Raw genomic sequence first — 15,453 nt, forward strand, 5'->3', positions numbered from 1 at the left:
ATACAGTAAGTGCACATGTTGTCACATCCCCTCATTATTGAGCTGAAATTTTAATTCATATTATTTAATAAAACATATAGTAAAAGAACTCACACAAAGGCTGAAACAGAATCCTGATTTAATCTAATAGGGGTAACATCTGCATAAGTCTCTTCTAAGGATAGTAATATATTTACAGCAGTTTGATTGTTTTCAGTTAGAGCCAACAAACGTGGCAGATCTCTATAACTATCAGGTCCAGCTACTATGTCTACCAGTTTGTCTTTTTCAAGTAACTTTGTCTTCAATCTTTCTGCCATACATCCTAGTACGCCAACTTTTAAAAATGGCTTGTACTCAATGAGACTTTTCTTTTTTTTCAAACTTTTTAGATATTCTAGTCTTTTCCATATTTTAACTTCTGCACTGTCTCTAATGGCACAAGTGATGAGTAAAACTATATCAGCTTCTAACAAATTTTCTGTTTTTAGAAAACCATTGTCTTTCAAAATGGACCAAACAATTTCGGTATCATTCACATTCATTTGACAACCATATACTTCAAAATAGACTTTTCTTTTTAATCCATAGTTGCTATTCCTGTCCAAGTATGGAACTGGGTCACTTTTTAAAGCACTATGTAATGTAACATTATTTTCTTTTTGAATGAACTCCTTTAAAGAAGGTCCTGGTTTTATTAGCTTCTCTTTTTGAATTATGTTTAACTTCTGCAATTCCTTCTTTTCGTGGTTTTTAGTGGTTTCTTCAAGAACGTCAAATCTTGATAACGTCGACTTGGTTCGAAAAAACCGTTGTACTATAATTTTTCTTAAAATCACGTTTTTCATTTTGCATTAGAAATGTTGTATAATGAAGGAAAAATGAACAAATGAGTGTATTACACTTTTTTCTTTCAAAAACTTTTAAAAAGCGTTAGGATGTGACGTTTAACCTATCAAAATTGTCATTCTATTTTAATGGTTATGTTATTCTATTATCTTTGAATGTTATCTATGGTTAAAAGAATTTGTAAACCATTAAAGAATAAGTAGTTATCATTGATCTAATCGAAATACTTCAACGTTGAAATTTTAATGTAATTGAATACTACATATTTAGTGTATAGTTTGCATACAAAATTTTTGTATAACTAAACAATTTTAAACGTTGTAATATTTTAAAACATTGTTATTTAATGTCAATTGAATTGACTAAATAAATCTAAAGGCGCTACCTACAAACATCAATAAATCCTAGTATTTATGCAATATTTGAATGCACCTAAAATATTCCTACAAATATATTATCTATGAAATAAATCTACAAATAAATAAAAATACAAATGTCGATTTAACAATAATTGTTATAACCCGTTTGTGTACAAAATTAAAGCGGAATCAATAATTTAGGAAAAGAATAATACTTTTTAGTTTGTATTGTTTTCTTTAATCGTGTGCTTTTTATAAGTGGTGGAAATGAGCAGAAGACAAGAAAATATAACTGGTAATATTGTTTACTTTTTTAAAATATACTTTAATCTTAATTTGATTCATAAATTTAGTAATGCCTTTTAATTATTTACTTACGTACTTTTTGACTTAAATCTTTAAATTTAACAGTGTTTATTAGGCACAAACTTCAGCAGGCATCGAGACAGATCCAGATCTCCTCAAAGAAAAAAAGATGTGTTTATTAAAAATGAAACAAAAGGTGAAGATGAAAACGTATTTAAATCAAAAGACAAGGAAAGCCAAGTCAAAGAGGAGAAGAGATCTGAGAATGTTTCGCTTAGTGCAAAAAATCGGTTAAAAACAATTGGAATTCAAATGAAACTTAGTAGTCAAAAACCAACTTCTTCGAAACCGAAAATGTCTGTGGCATCTGCTTTTAATCAGGAAAGTGACGACGAACCCGAAGAAATGCCACCAGAATGTAAAATGAGAATGAGAAATATAGGAAGGTAGCTAAAATAGAATAAATAAAATATAAATGTACAGTTTTTTACCAAGAATTATCTTACAGAGATACACCAACTTCATCTGGGCCTAACTCTTTTGGTAAAACAAAACAAGGATTTTCAGATGCTAAAAAACTCTTTGAAAAAAATTTAAAAGAGGCAATGGAAAGTGCCATAGCAGATGATTAAGGTTTTTTACTTGGCATACACAACTTTATTTTTTAATAACTGTAGGCAATTATCGAGCGGAATTATTGAATGTAGATGCAACTTGAACAGTTTGTAGCAATAATTTATCATGAAGAAACAATTGGTCTGTTGTTAATTTTTATTTATAACTTCTGCTTAATTATTCAAATTGTGTATATCCATTGTGTTGGTATTACAATAAATGTGTACATAAGAAAATAAACAATTATCTGTTTAAAAGCTGAGTTTTATTCTTGGCAAAAGTATAACAAGGGTCATTTAAATCAAAACAACGACAGCATTTTCATGTTTTATTTATATATTTATGCACTAAACACGCTTTACTTCCTAACTTGAGGCATAATATTTCTGGTGTTGTCTCTACCAGGGAAACTGCGTTGAGGAGGAGTCCTAATTCTTCTCTCCTTTTTACTTCTGTTACGCACAACTTTGCTGTGAATTGCACACGATACACAATAGTGCAATTTAGCATATAGTTTTGGTAATTGATATTCTAAAAAGAAAAATACTTTAAATATATTCCTTAATTAAATGCCAACTATCACGTACGGGTGTACACTGAAGCCTCAGTGATATCCCTAACTGCAGCAGCTTCAACAATATTTCTGATGACAAATTTTTTGATTGCCTTGTCTTTAGGAACACATCTGGCACAATTAGTACAACGTACAGGTTTCACATGGCCGCGACCATGCTTTGCACGACCTCCATTCCTTCTTTTGCAGGTCTGAAACATAAAATTGTACACCATGCGGTTGTCTTTAAAGGTTAGAAAAGCTAGTTGGCTGCCTTAAGACATTTTCCTTTCATTAAAGAACAAATAAACACAAAATATTTAATTCAGCAACCAAATATCTCTTGATCTATCTCACAAAACTATAATTTTCTTACCATTTTCGTACTTTCAGATTGAACAACAGTCAATTAACGGGAATAAAAGAATGTTAGTTCTATGGTTAGTTACTTTTAGTGTTCAGGGATTTTTTTGTAAACCAATTGGCGACAATGAATTACCGGAAATATTTCTAAGCGGCAAATTTAAAATTGAATGAGGTAAAAATGAAAGTAGGGCAAGCAAAAATTACAACATTAAGAAATTTCCTAATCCTATCTTTATATTTCTGCATTGGTTTCACGGAAATTTTCTGTAAAAAATTACGCGCATGATCGACCAATTCCTTGCAAAAGCAAAACGCTCTACTAAATCTTAGTTCTTGTATAAAAGTTTTTATTTTCTATTCTTGCGGTTAAGTGAAAGTATTTAGTGCTATAAATACCAAATTTTGTTATTAGCACGCTAAATGCATTTTCTCGCTTCGCGATAAGACTTAACTATGTGATGAAATATGTTATTCGAGGGGGTTAATAGTTTTCAATCAGCATGAAATGGGTAAGTAAAAATTTGTTTTTGAATGTTTAAAAATTACTAAGTAAGAGGTAAATTTTTAGACAATTGGGATTATAATTTTTGTGTATTTGTACGAGATGACAAAGGCTTCATTAAAGGAGAATACCCGAGGTGCACCCTTAGATTTAAAAACAAAATCAAGTGAACATATTCACAGGTATGCCCATTTGTCTGACGCATTTGTAGATTTTGGTGCTCATACAGGAAATAATGGGGCTTATGGATGGTATGCAGATTTTCCTGTACAATAAACAACGTAAACAACATTAAACAATAATTACTCACACAACATTACAACAATTTTGAGATAATGGTGTCTCAAAACAAAAAACAACTTCTCTTTACTGCACCAATAATAATGCTCTCACGGAGTTATATTCTACAAAGTAATAATGTGATAAAGACTGCTAATATTTTCTTTCTAAATAATCTTGTTTTCTTTACTTTTGTTATCTAGTTTTTGGTAGATTAATTTTTAGTAGTAAAGCGTTTTGATTTTTATTTTAAATTTTCATGACAATAAGCCAAAGGAATATCACATAATTTATGTTCTCAGGTATATAATAAATGATTCAAACGCTTTAACTTATTAATAATCTTGCTTTTTCAGTTTTATTTTAATTCACCTATTCTACTCTTTTTCATGTTCACTTCATTAATCGCAATTTATTATATCTACATTCTTACATTATTGAAGCCTTTTCTAATGCTCTCTATTTGATTTTCGTACTTTTCTTTTCTTTTATACTCATTTCTATGTAATCTTTTTACTAGTTCACATTTATTTTCTCTTTAATCCTATACAAATTTTTCTAATCGAATCTTTTAAATGTCCTAACTTGACTATGACTGTTTACTTTTCTTTAATATACTAATAACTTCTTATGTAACAGCAAATAATTATAGCTACTCTGTTTTCCTTCCTATAAATGCATAGGTACCCAGTTGACCTCACTTTGTAGATGCTTTGCTGCAAATATTTTTTTCTTATCTTAGGATTTTATTGTTTATTTTTCTACTATGTAGAATGTAGATTAAATTTTTAGTTCCTCCTTAAATAATTTCTTTTGGTTTTCTATTTATTGCTATACAAATACTAATTAATGATATTTTCCTTTTTGATAGTTTTTTTTTTATTAGTTTCAACTAACCCATTTTGAATTTCCTAAGTTTTTACCACTTCTATCTTTTACTTTCATTCTTTAGTAATTCTTCAGTGGCTTTTAAAATGTTCTTTTTTCTTTCCACTCTTTTCTATTTTTAAGCCTGTTAATGTGTACATATCTTTCTCAGTTTTTTAACTGCTCTCTAGTAGTCCATGTAGAAACTAAATTAACATTCAAACTTGCTCTTTTTCTTTTTTCTTCTTTTATAATTTAGTTTCTTTTTTCTTTCTTTCTTTCTTTACTTTCTTTATGCTTACGATCAATGTAGACTTGTTTTTTTTCTTTTGAGTACTAACATTTTACTTTCACATTCTTACTAACAAATTATTTTCTTCCAAGTATATTCTCTTGTAGGAACATTAACAAATTAACGTATTGTACTTTTCTTTTATGCTCTTATTCACTTTTACTTCCTTTTTGCTGTATTTCGTTTAATAATTTCTCTTCTTCTCTTTCCTTGTTTATAAAAAAAATACGTATTAAATAATTTTTTGTGATACCAAAAACAACAAAATATGCTTTAATTATAGTTATAACTGTCTGTTTAATAAGAATTAACTATAATATATATATTCCTAATTATAAGTACAACGATTATTATAGTTAATATGTTGCATCTTTATCTATTATAATAAAAGCCTTTATTAACATTGACGTAGTTTTTATTACCGTTTACAGATGATATTAGCAACAAAATCAACGCACTTATATATTTATGTATATGTATAGAGCTGTCTGTATATGTCTATTATATTGTATGTCAATAAATATTTATGTATGTACATTTAATAAATATTAAATAGCACACTTTCATCTCTTTGGTCATTTTGATAACAGCACTTTACTGAAGAAAACGATAGTAATATTAACATTCCCTTAGTTCCTTTTAACTGTAGAACTTTCCTTTTTTTAACAATTAATGAGATATTACATGCAACATCATTTTAGGTCGACAAAGGTTCTTTATATAATTCAATACATAGTCATCAGTTTTAGGCCAAGAAGATGGAAAAATAGAAGCGATTCATTTTTATTGCTAGACAATGAGTTCTTTTCGCAATTAGATCAAAAATGACAAAAATTTTATAATTTTTTTCATCAATTAACAGTTTAAAAAGATATTAAAAAGAATTACCCTGTATTACTAGCATTTCCTTTCTTCTTAAACTTAAAAACAACACAAAAACTGTAAGCTTAATTAGTATCAAAAACCAATTGTGATAAAAAATCTGTATCATTTTATTACTCGTCAATAAAAGTTTTTGAATTTATCATTTAACATTTTTGAGTAGGTATAGTTTTTGAAAGGTACACTTAACATATCTTTTATTTTATGTTAAAACATCACAGGAGCATGAAATTAGATAGAAATCAAATAGAGGCCAATTGCGATTAAAGTTTTTTGAGTAAGTACCCATTAGTTAAGATATAAAGATACATATGGTGGGTATTAGTTGACTTATGCTAAATTTTAAGTTCGCAAGAGTTTTTTAAACATACATTTAAGGTTTCCAACCCATTATCACCTTCTTGAAAGGAACAAACACGGCATGATGAGGCTCACTGAACGTGAAAATAAGCGAATTAGTAAAAACTTAGTTATAAACATAAGAAAGAACATAGAGTGTATACGTACCAGCTAAAATAACGCCTATTATGAAAAACACCATCAGAATGACCATCTGGAGTACTCAATTGCACCCCCACATATTGATCCGTTTGTCCAGCAACAGGTCCCACGTATCTTACTCTGCCCCCTCGAACTTTTCCATCCCCTGGCACAATAACTTTCACCCAGTGCTCATGCCTCAAATCGTGGGGTGTTCTGGGTAAAAAGGGGTGCCAATCGAGCGGTATACTATCCCTACACGGTTCAGGGGCTGACGCTCGTCTACTACCCTTGACCCTAAATCAAATTACAACTTCAAAAATAATCTCAAAAGATAAAAAACAGAAACTCCAAATTTATAAAATTAAAATAAAAAGCAAAAAATATAAGATCGAAAAACTTGCCTATGATAATCTCGTCTGCTAGTAAGACAATCGATCGAACGTCTTAGGAAACTTTCAGCTTCGTCTACCAAACTATCCGTAGAGTCTCCGCTGTCCCCTGTACTGTTCCAGTCAACCCTCAATTCTGGTAAAGATCCATTGGCAAAGCGGACTTTCGAAGTATGTTTTAAGTAAGGTCGACGAGAAGGTGATACCGGGGCGGAACACCTCCTCGAAGGAACAGGTGGAGACAAAGGATAAATACTGTTGTAACGGGAATGTGAACCTGACCTGCTCATTTCCAAAGGAGATACAATTGTTGTCCAGTTGAATTTTTGTGACTAACACAAAATATGAATTAGTTGCTTAAACACTAATTAAATTAATAAAGTGCAACTAATGACAAAAAAAATAAAAAGTATCTTACTGTCATGCTTGGCGAATAAAGATCTGGTGCCCTCAAAAATTGTCCATATTGGACCGGAGTAGGTGTTTGTAAAGTATCGGGCCCTAAATGATCTGCAGATCGAGATAATTCTGGTACCATGCTGGTAAACCCAATATCCGACAAAAGGACCCTACGAGCCTCTACCGTTTTCTCTGATAATCTAATTCGAGAACATGGTAAGGGCAACTTGGAAGGGAGCGTTGCAAAATTTTCTCCTACTTTAATCTATTAAGTAGATAGATTGTAATTATAAAAAATTTGAAAAAATCATGAAACGAAATTAGGAATTTTATTATTTACTTATAATTATAGATCATCACACATACCTTATGGGCTAGACTGCTCTCAGATCTCCAAAATGTATTTGGAAGAGCTGTTATATCCGTCTGAGCTCCAGAATCCCGTCTTGCAGCAGTGGACTGTCCCAAAATGGGCCTCCCTTTGCGAATATTAAGTCCCTTGCCTACAGCCTCCCTAGGAAATTTTAAAAATCAGAAAAAGGATTGAATACAGTACATATGTATAAAAACGTACCGATGAATTATAGGCCTATATGGTAATGGATTTGGGCAGGTGTTTCTCCTGGTTACAGAAAAGTCTACATCAACAATTCCACATTTCGATATATCAGTCTCAATGATTTGCACCTTTTCATTAAACTGATCAAAACTTTCCTCTTTGTCAAAAGATCTATTTTCGAAGCTAGAGTCCTGGCAAGAATAACAACTTTTTAAACTTCTCTCTTCCTGGTTAATCGAAGTATCAGACTTTGAATTGCACATTTGAGGATTGCATTCTGAACATTTGGAACCGTCTGCGACTTCATTGAAGACTTCGTCATCTAATTCTCTATCAGACATTTCAAACGACAAATTGTTATCGGTATCATTACCTGCGTTAGGACATTGGAGATGCTGCATATTATCACTAGTCTCAATCGGTACCAATTCTTCCTTAAAATCAGAATCTTTTGTGTCGTCTGTGGTAAATATAAGTTCTATATCATCCACTTCCTCGTTTTGGTCTAATTCATTATTTAACGACATGTTCTGAACAGATTCGAATTTTTGAAAAAGTTCTGCACCATCATTTTTTATTACTGATCGTTCTTTTACAGTGCTTGGAGTAGATGCTGAATCCTGGAAAACATTCAATGATTCATCTTCAACGATTTCTTTAAGTTCTGATTCAGAAATTTCAAACGAAGGGAGTTGGTTCTCTAAGGATGTTTCTTTAGTAGATGGTTCTAGCCCATCAGATTGAGATTCAGGATTATCTAATGATGAAGAGAAACATAAACTAGTCTTCGATTGTGACTGGAGATTTTCTGGCATAGACTTGACCTGTGAGCGACGTAATAAGGTCTGGTTATCTTTTAGAATCTCTTCTACTTTTGAAGGATTTATTTTCTCTTTTCTTTTGGACTCGGAAGAGGTTTCCTCTGATGGAGAATACTGAGGATCTTCAATAGAAGGCAGATGTACTTCATCTACTGTTACTTTATCAATTATTTTATCTTCGTTTGAAGAAGTCTGGATATCTGTAGGATGGGTAACCGATTTTTCCAAGGAATGTGTGGCTTCTGGAATTTCGGCAATTTTACTAGCACCTGTTTTTTCAGTCATTGTGTTTTCATTAGTTTCTAGTATGAAGACCTCAAATGAGTTATCAAGAAACTTCACAGTCTTCTTTATGTCTGATATATTTGAAAAACTCACAATTTTAGAAATTGCTAGATTTTTACTTTTTAAATTATCAGAAGTCTTTGAAACAAACAAGTCTTCTAAAGAAGTAGAAACTTTTTGGGGACTAATGTTATCCACAATAACTGTAATTTTTTCTTTACAATTGTCTTCTTCTAAATCTGCAGATTGCTCAAATTTTTTAACAGTTTCAATAGAGTTGCGAAGTGCGTTTTGTTGCTTATCTGCTTCTATATTATCAGATTGCGTAATATCTGAAATAACATTAGGTAAATTTGGAACTTTCTCTTTTAATTCATTGTATGACTCAATGTTATCAATTACATTTTCCTCAACAGATTTTTCATTATGTTCTGTTTCCTTGTCAACATAATCGTTTGCTATTTCTGAATGTTTTTCAGCTTTTTTCTCAAGTTTGGTTGATGTATCTGAACTTTGTTGTCTGCAAGTTTGTAATTCACTAAGTTCTTCTTCTGATGAGTCAGATCCTGTAACTTCAAGTCTCGGTATTTTTATTATAACATTCTTTTTAGGGGATTGCCCTAAATTTCTTTTAAGAGAAGGTTTTAAAAAACTATCACCAACAAGCCTCTCATTGGTATCATAACCAGAAGCCTCACTTGTCTGAGGTTTACAGGTCAAAGAATCTAATTTATTTTCTTCTGGTTTACCAGTTTTGAAAATTGTAGTGCTTAAATTAGTTTTACCACATATAATTGGATCCAATGGTCTGTTGTTGTGACATATGCCCTTCTCCAATTTTGAAATATTAGAATTAGTTTCAGTGGCAACATTTCTAACACCTTTTTTTAAAACTTGCTCACTAAGGCAACAAACTTCTTGTTTAGTCAATATGTGTGTTTTTAAAACATGGTTTTCAATTGTCAAAGTACTTAAACAATCTTGCACAGACTCAACAGGAAAAGCTTTTTGCTTTAGTTGTACTATTTCACTTTTACTTTGTTCTAAAGCCTTTCTCAAGGAAATTATAGTTTGATGAAGCACTCTTACAGTGTCCAAACATGGTCCATTATTTTTTGAAAGATCAATATTTTCCATTTTTGTTTACTATAATCCATACTGCGACCTTTTTCGTCCTTTCTCTTAATTTCAACCAATTCCTATTTACAACAATTATTATTAACTGAGAGTTAGCAAAAACTTAAATTAAAAAATGCGTATTAAATTCTTTATTAATATGCACTAAAATTATTTATTTTAAAAATATAATTTACTTACAAGAACAAACTCAGGTTAACTATTTTGTTAATTTTCAAGAATTAATAATCTAAACCTAAATCATTTATTACTAATTGTTAAATCTTATTTTCCGTGTAAAAGGAAATCAATACAATGCCATAAAATAAATTCGTAGTTGCCCGGGGATTGTGACGCAAGCAAATACATACATTTCTCGTTTATCTCTTTTTTACTCACGGGGAAAAAAGATAAAGGAGACAAGTAAAATGTTGAAACACAAAACTTTTTTGAATCAGGAAACGCTTAGAATATGTGATATATGATAGTTAATTATTTAGAGTGAAAGTATGTAAATATAAAAAGCAACAACTTACCAGTTTAAATAACAACAAGTTCTTCTCAGTTTCTCATAATTAAACTTAAAATTAATTATGGCACACGCAATTAGTTTTGCAGTACTGATGAATGAGTATGTGATTTAAAATGCGCGGAATTATTAATTACCTTTTTGTCACAAGGTTAAACCGATTAAAAAATATTACATTTTATTATACATTAGTATGAGTTTACATTACATTCATTTTGAATAATTTATTGTTGTATCACTTTAGCAACAGGATGAAAACTTTNGCTAAGGTGCGTTACCTATTTTATGGGTAGTTCGTCAATAGTAAAAATTAAGACCATCAAACACACACACACGCACATATGCGTACGTACACTGCAAAAATTATTTCTGAGTCGCACAGAAACGTCCGGCATTAAGCGTATTTCATTTGCTATTATACATTAGTATGAGTTTACATTACATTCATTTTGAATAATTTATTGTTGTATCACTTTAGCAACAGGATGAAAACTTTAAGGAAAATAGGAGTTACCCTTAACCTCAATTTTAACCTTAAATTTCACAAATCTAAATCGTAAAATAGTGTCTTAGTACGTAGTTTTATATACAAGTTTCAGTTTTTAAGCAGCCAATTAAACAAGGAGAATGCAATTAGCATGTTATAGGAACTCAATAATGGTTTTTGAAGAAGCGTACAATACCACATATTTATTTTGGGGGCACTTCAAAATGAAAATACTAGTTCATCATTGTTATTGTGCTATTATGGAACTACTTGAAATTAAGAGGTATGTTACAGCAAAAGAAGTTACTAATATATGTATGTAAGTAAATACCCATTTAATTAGAAAACTTCATTCTTTTACATATTAATATAACAATATTTAGATTGATAAGTGTTACTGCTTCTCAGTGAACTGAATGCTGAGTTAAATAAGTAAACAACAACTACAATTAATTTATCAAATTCGTTAAAATTTGATTTAAAAATGGGCTAATGGTTCTTTTGTTTGATAGTAATTTGAAAGGTGTATACAATAGACTGTTGATGTTTCAAAATTGGTGTTATTAAACCTATTAATTAAAGTATTAGGATATATTTCAACCCCACAAGGTCAATGACACCTTTTTCCTAGAAATAGCATTCGGTGGTCATGGTAACTTATGAAACCAAACAATAATTAAACATAATATGACTCAGTTCAAGACCTTCAGTTAGGCATAAATATAGAAGACTGTCAAAATTGAGTGTGATTTTTTTTAATTTTAGAGATCTGGGAAGAATTTTGAAGTAAAATGGACTTATTTAATAAAGAATCAAAACAGTTGCTTAAACAACTGGAAAGTGGTACTTTCAACCCAAGTTCACATCGTCTTCCACAATGGTTTAAAGAGATTTCACAGTATGTCTAAAAACATATTTTAACTTCTGTTAATTTTAAAAAATAACATTCAGAGAAACTCTTGAGAAAATTCGCGAAACTAAAGTTAAAGAAGCAACTAAGAAATTGTGTAGATTGTATTCCTCTCCTATAAATAAGTCATCAATGAAATCATCGTTTGATATCAGCCCAATGGAGAATGGAAATGGGCATGTGTATGTATTCTAATTCAATAAATACTTGAATTATGTCAAAAAGATAATTATTCTCAATAGCTCCAACGTTTCTGTTAATTTTATAAAAGTGACTGAACAGTTTCATTATCTGATAGTTGATAAAGTTGATGCCTTTTATAATAAAATTTAGCAGAGTTCAATATACTTTAATGAAACAATACTTTTTCCCATATTATTCTTATGAAAAAAAAAATGAGTATTGAATTTTACTATTTGAATAATTTTATTTATCAACTACTTTTACAGAAGAAATTCTTTTAAGTCAGCGAAAGAAACGCGTAAGTCAATTGATCTTAAAGAAAAGTATCCAACTCATACCCAGATTACCGAATCAAACTACATTGTTCCAAAAATGAAAGGGGCTCTTGATTTTCATAGTTTTGAGGAAGAGTGTAAGAAACAGAATTATTTGGAAAAGTCTTGGCAAAGTCTGAGTAGTTTTCACCAAACTCAAAGGGGCAGATTAAGCAAACGAGACACTATTGCCCAAAATAGACTCAAAAGTGATGGTAAGTTAAAAGAAATGATGGTGTAAGAAGTGGATTTTAGTTTTCTGTATGTGTACCATGTAATTAATATGTGTATTTAAATAAATTTTCGTTTTGATTACTTTTAATTTTTCATTTATTTCAAATTCTGATTATTTAATTTTATTGATTTTTTAATAGAAACGTGTCCCAAACAAGTTATTCTTTTTAGATTCAGATGAGGATAATCTTTCAAAGGGGCCACCTAAATCTTATTCAGCTGTTGGACTGACTAGATATACACCAACAGTATTAGAAAATGAAGAAAGTAAAAGTTTAAGGGATATGAAAAGTAAAAGGGGAAAATCTAGCAATGTACCTTTTTATGTATATTCAAATATTAAGAAAGTTACAGATCAAAATTCTTATGCTAACCTTGATTTAGACGATTTTGGCGCTTTTGATTACACTCTAAAGAACAAATCGAAATCTACTAATGATATTTGTGATGCTAAAACGACAAAAAGGCTGAATAACGGTTATAATAATTATTTAGCCTTTGATACTGACGCCATTTATTACACTGACTTGGATAAATTGCTTTACCAGCCTCGAATTAACAAGCAATTTGAAGAATATAGACAAAAAGTTAATACCAATATTGAAGGGATTTTAACTTTGAGCGGTAGAATATCTGCTAGATTAAGGGAAGATTGTAAAAGAAATATGCAAAAAGTGGAATCCCAAAATGATATTTACGCTACTGTACAAAAACCAAAATTAAAAAGCATTAACTCATTGCCAAATTCTAAAGCATACAATAGTTTTCATGCAATAGAGAGGGATGTTAACCTTGAAGAACCCCCCTTTGTGATACCAACTTTACCCACAGGAAAGTTTTTAAAAATCGATATTTTATCGACGTGGGGCGATAAACATTATGTCGGCTTAAATGGAATCGAAATATTTGGAACTGATGGTAGAATGGTAAATGTTAAAAGAGTAAGTATTTTTTAATTGTTAAACTTATTTTTTATTGATATGCTTTTTTTCTGGTCGTAATAAACTTTTTTACAAAAAACACAAATTTTTTGGCAAAATCTATACTTATTTGTTAAGCTCGAAGTTATTCCTCTTTTTTGTTTCACCAAGTAAAAAGTATATTTTTTTTAGATCAGGGCCTTTCCTCCTGATGTTAACATTTTACCAGAAAATAATAACGACCCCAGGGTAGTAGAAAACTTGTTGGATGGTATTAATCGCACCCAAGATGATGTACACTTATGGTTAGCACCGTTTAATATTGGTTCAAAACATGAAATATTGATAGAATTTACGAACATTACCACAGTGACAATGATAAGGATTTGGGTATGCTGTTTACTTTTCATTTGCTGCTTGAAGCTTTTAGATAAACTTCTTTTTTTTTTAAGAATTACAATAAATCAAGAATTCATTCCTATAGAGGTGTAAAGGATATAATAATTACCCTAGACACTTTTGAAATATTTAAAGGAGAAATTGTTAAAGCGTGCGGCGGTATTTTAGGCGGAGTTGATGCATTTGGGGATGTAAATACTACAATTAATCAAATAATGTTGTTATTTTGTGTGTTAATTATTTTAGACCATTTTGTTCACACTTGACGATCATATTTTGGAGCTTATATCAAGAAATGATAGATCGTTTTCAAGCCTAATCGGAGAACCAGATCATGCAAGAAATTTACAACTGGAAGGCAGACCGCCAACTGTTGCTGTAATGGATGTAATTATTATTTTTTATTAACTAAAGTGTGCAATAAGAAAATGCAACGACAAAAAACGGAAAAGAATTGAAATTAAATTTAAAAAGTTACGTTAATTTATTTCTAGGAAAGACCTATAACAGGCACAACCCATAATTTTTCAAACTTAAATTTGAGTGAAAAAACAATAGGAGATTGCAATGAAAAAATTTTGTTGGGTATAAGCCGATTAGATTTGGTTCTGTTAAAAAATTGGGGATATACAGATTTAATAGGACTTACAGGATTTGAAATTTTGAGAGGTTCTGACGAACCCTTGAATTTATCAGGGAAGAATTTAAGGTGTAGTTTTAACTCACCGTCAGATATAATGGAAAGACTGATAAACGGAGACAATTTCACCACGGATGCCAAAAAAATGTGGTCTATCCCATTTGTAGAACAGCAAAAAGTAGTTTTGTCCGTTGTTTTTGATGAAGTTGTATATGTTTCGGGTAAGTGAATCAGTTGATTTAAAGTTTCCTTGCTTTTTTAATTCAAATTATCATTGATTTCAATGATATGTTATCCTGACAAAGAATAAAGACCTTAGAATAATTTATAAGTAATTCATGTCTTATTAAAAAAAAGAATAAAAATACACATAGATCAATTAGCAAATAGAATTAAACAAATTACACGAAATATAAAAAAAATTATAAAGGAAAAAGTGAATTTTACTATTTGAATAATTTTATTTATCAACTACTTTTACAGAAGAAATTCTTTTAAGTCAGCGAAAGAAACGCGTAAGTCAATTGATCTTAAAGAAAAGTATCCAACTCATACCCAGATTACCGAATCAAACTACATTGTTCCAAAAATGAAAGGGGCTCTTGATTTTCATAGTTTTGAGGAAGAGTGTAAGAAACAGAATTATTTGGAAAAGTCTTGGCAAAGTCTGAGTAGTTTTCACCAAACTCAAAGGGGCAGATTAAGCAAACGAGACACTATTGCCCAAAATAGACTCAAAAGTGATGGTAAGTTAAAAGAAATGATGGTGTAAGAAGTGGATTTTAGTTTTCTGTATGTGTACCATGTAATTAATATGTGTATTTAAATAAATTTTCGTTTTGATTACTTTTAATTTTTCATTTATTTCAAATTCTGATTATTTAATTTTATTGATTTTTTAATAGAAACGTGTCCCAAACAAGTTATTCTTTTTAG

At 30.3% G+C, this 15,453-nt stretch overlaps 5 protein-coding genes across 6 annotated transcripts in view; 2 read left to right on the forward strand and 3 right to left on the reverse strand.

Annotated features, from left to right (window-relative positions):
- LOC112906477 (CDK5 regulatory subunit-associated protein 1-like) overlaps positions 1-946 on the reverse strand; it is a 5,352-nt gene extending 4,406 nt beyond the window's left edge. Inside the window, exons 1-2 of the mRNA XM_025980666.1 lie at positions 94-946; positions 5-42 (exon numbers count right to left, since the gene is read on the reverse strand). Of these exons, the coding sequence (XP_025836451.1) occupies positions 5-42; positions 94-827 (772 nt within the window). The 5' untranslated portion in view covers positions 828-946. The remainder of the gene's footprint in view (positions 1-4; positions 43-93) is intronic.
- A 363-nt stretch (positions 947-1,309) lies between these two features.
- LOC108737810 (PEST proteolytic signal-containing nuclear protein-like) lies at positions 1,310-2,265 on the forward strand. Its single transcript, XM_025980636.1, has 3 exons — positions 1,310-1,482; positions 1,609-1,939; positions 2,002-2,265. The coding sequence occupies exons 1-3, from the start codon at positions 1,455-1,457 to the stop codon at positions 2,123-2,125; spliced, it is 483 nt and encodes a 160-aa protein (XP_025836421.1). The 5' UTR covers positions 1,310-1,454; the 3' UTR covers positions 2,126-2,265.
- Positions 2,266-2,423: 158 nt separating this feature from the next.
- On the reverse strand, positions 2,424-3,143 carry LOC108737809 (40S ribosomal protein S26). The gene is made up of 3 exons (XM_018470915.2): positions 3,038-3,143; positions 2,696-2,873; positions 2,424-2,639 (listed from the first exon to the last, which is right to left on the reverse strand). Exons 1-3 carry the CDS (start codon positions 3,038-3,040, stop codon positions 2,467-2,469), a joined length of 354 nt encoding a protein of 117 aa, XP_018326417.1. The 5' UTR covers positions 3,041-3,143; the 3' UTR covers positions 2,424-2,466.
- A 666-nt stretch (positions 3,144-3,809) lies between these two features.
- Positions 3,810-10,678, reverse strand: LOC108737817 (centromere protein F). Of its 2 annotated transcripts, none has more exons than XM_018470924.2 (7): positions 10,438-10,678; positions 7,695-9,984; positions 7,487-7,634; positions 7,140-7,385; positions 6,734-7,053; positions 6,357-6,626; positions 3,810-6,283 (listed from the first exon to the last, which is right to left on the reverse strand). In XM_018470924.2, exons 2-7 carry the CDS (start codon positions 9,920-9,922, stop codon positions 6,223-6,225), a joined length of 3,273 nt encoding a protein of 1,090 aa, XP_018326426.1. In that variant the 5' UTR covers positions 9,923-9,984; positions 10,438-10,678; the 3' UTR covers positions 3,810-6,222. The 2 variants fall into 2 exon arrangements, with proteins under 2 accessions (XP_018326426.1, XP_018326427.1); XM_018470925.2 differs by having other exon boundaries at positions 10,103-10,678.
- Positions 10,679-11,495: 817 nt separating this feature from the next.
- Positions 11,496-14,746, forward strand: LOC108737806 (protein KIAA0556 homolog). Its single transcript, XM_018470913.2, has 8 exons — positions 11,496-11,815; positions 11,869-12,009; positions 12,277-12,539; positions 12,730-13,499; positions 13,671-13,868; positions 13,931-14,068; positions 14,124-14,264; positions 14,372-14,746. The coding sequence occupies exons 1-8, from the start codon at positions 11,709-11,711 to the stop codon at positions 14,744-14,746; spliced, it is 2,133 nt and encodes a 710-aa protein (XP_018326415.1). The 5' UTR covers positions 11,496-11,708.
- Positions 14,747-15,453: the final 707 nt, after the last annotated feature.

This window comes from Agrilus planipennis, unplaced genomic scaffold, assembly GCF_000699045.2.
Source record: "Agrilus planipennis isolate EAB-ADULT unplaced genomic scaffold, Apla_2.0 scaffold3, whole genome shotgun sequence".
NCBI lineage: Eukaryota > Metazoa > Arthropoda > Insecta > Coleoptera > Buprestidae > Agrilus > Agrilus planipennis.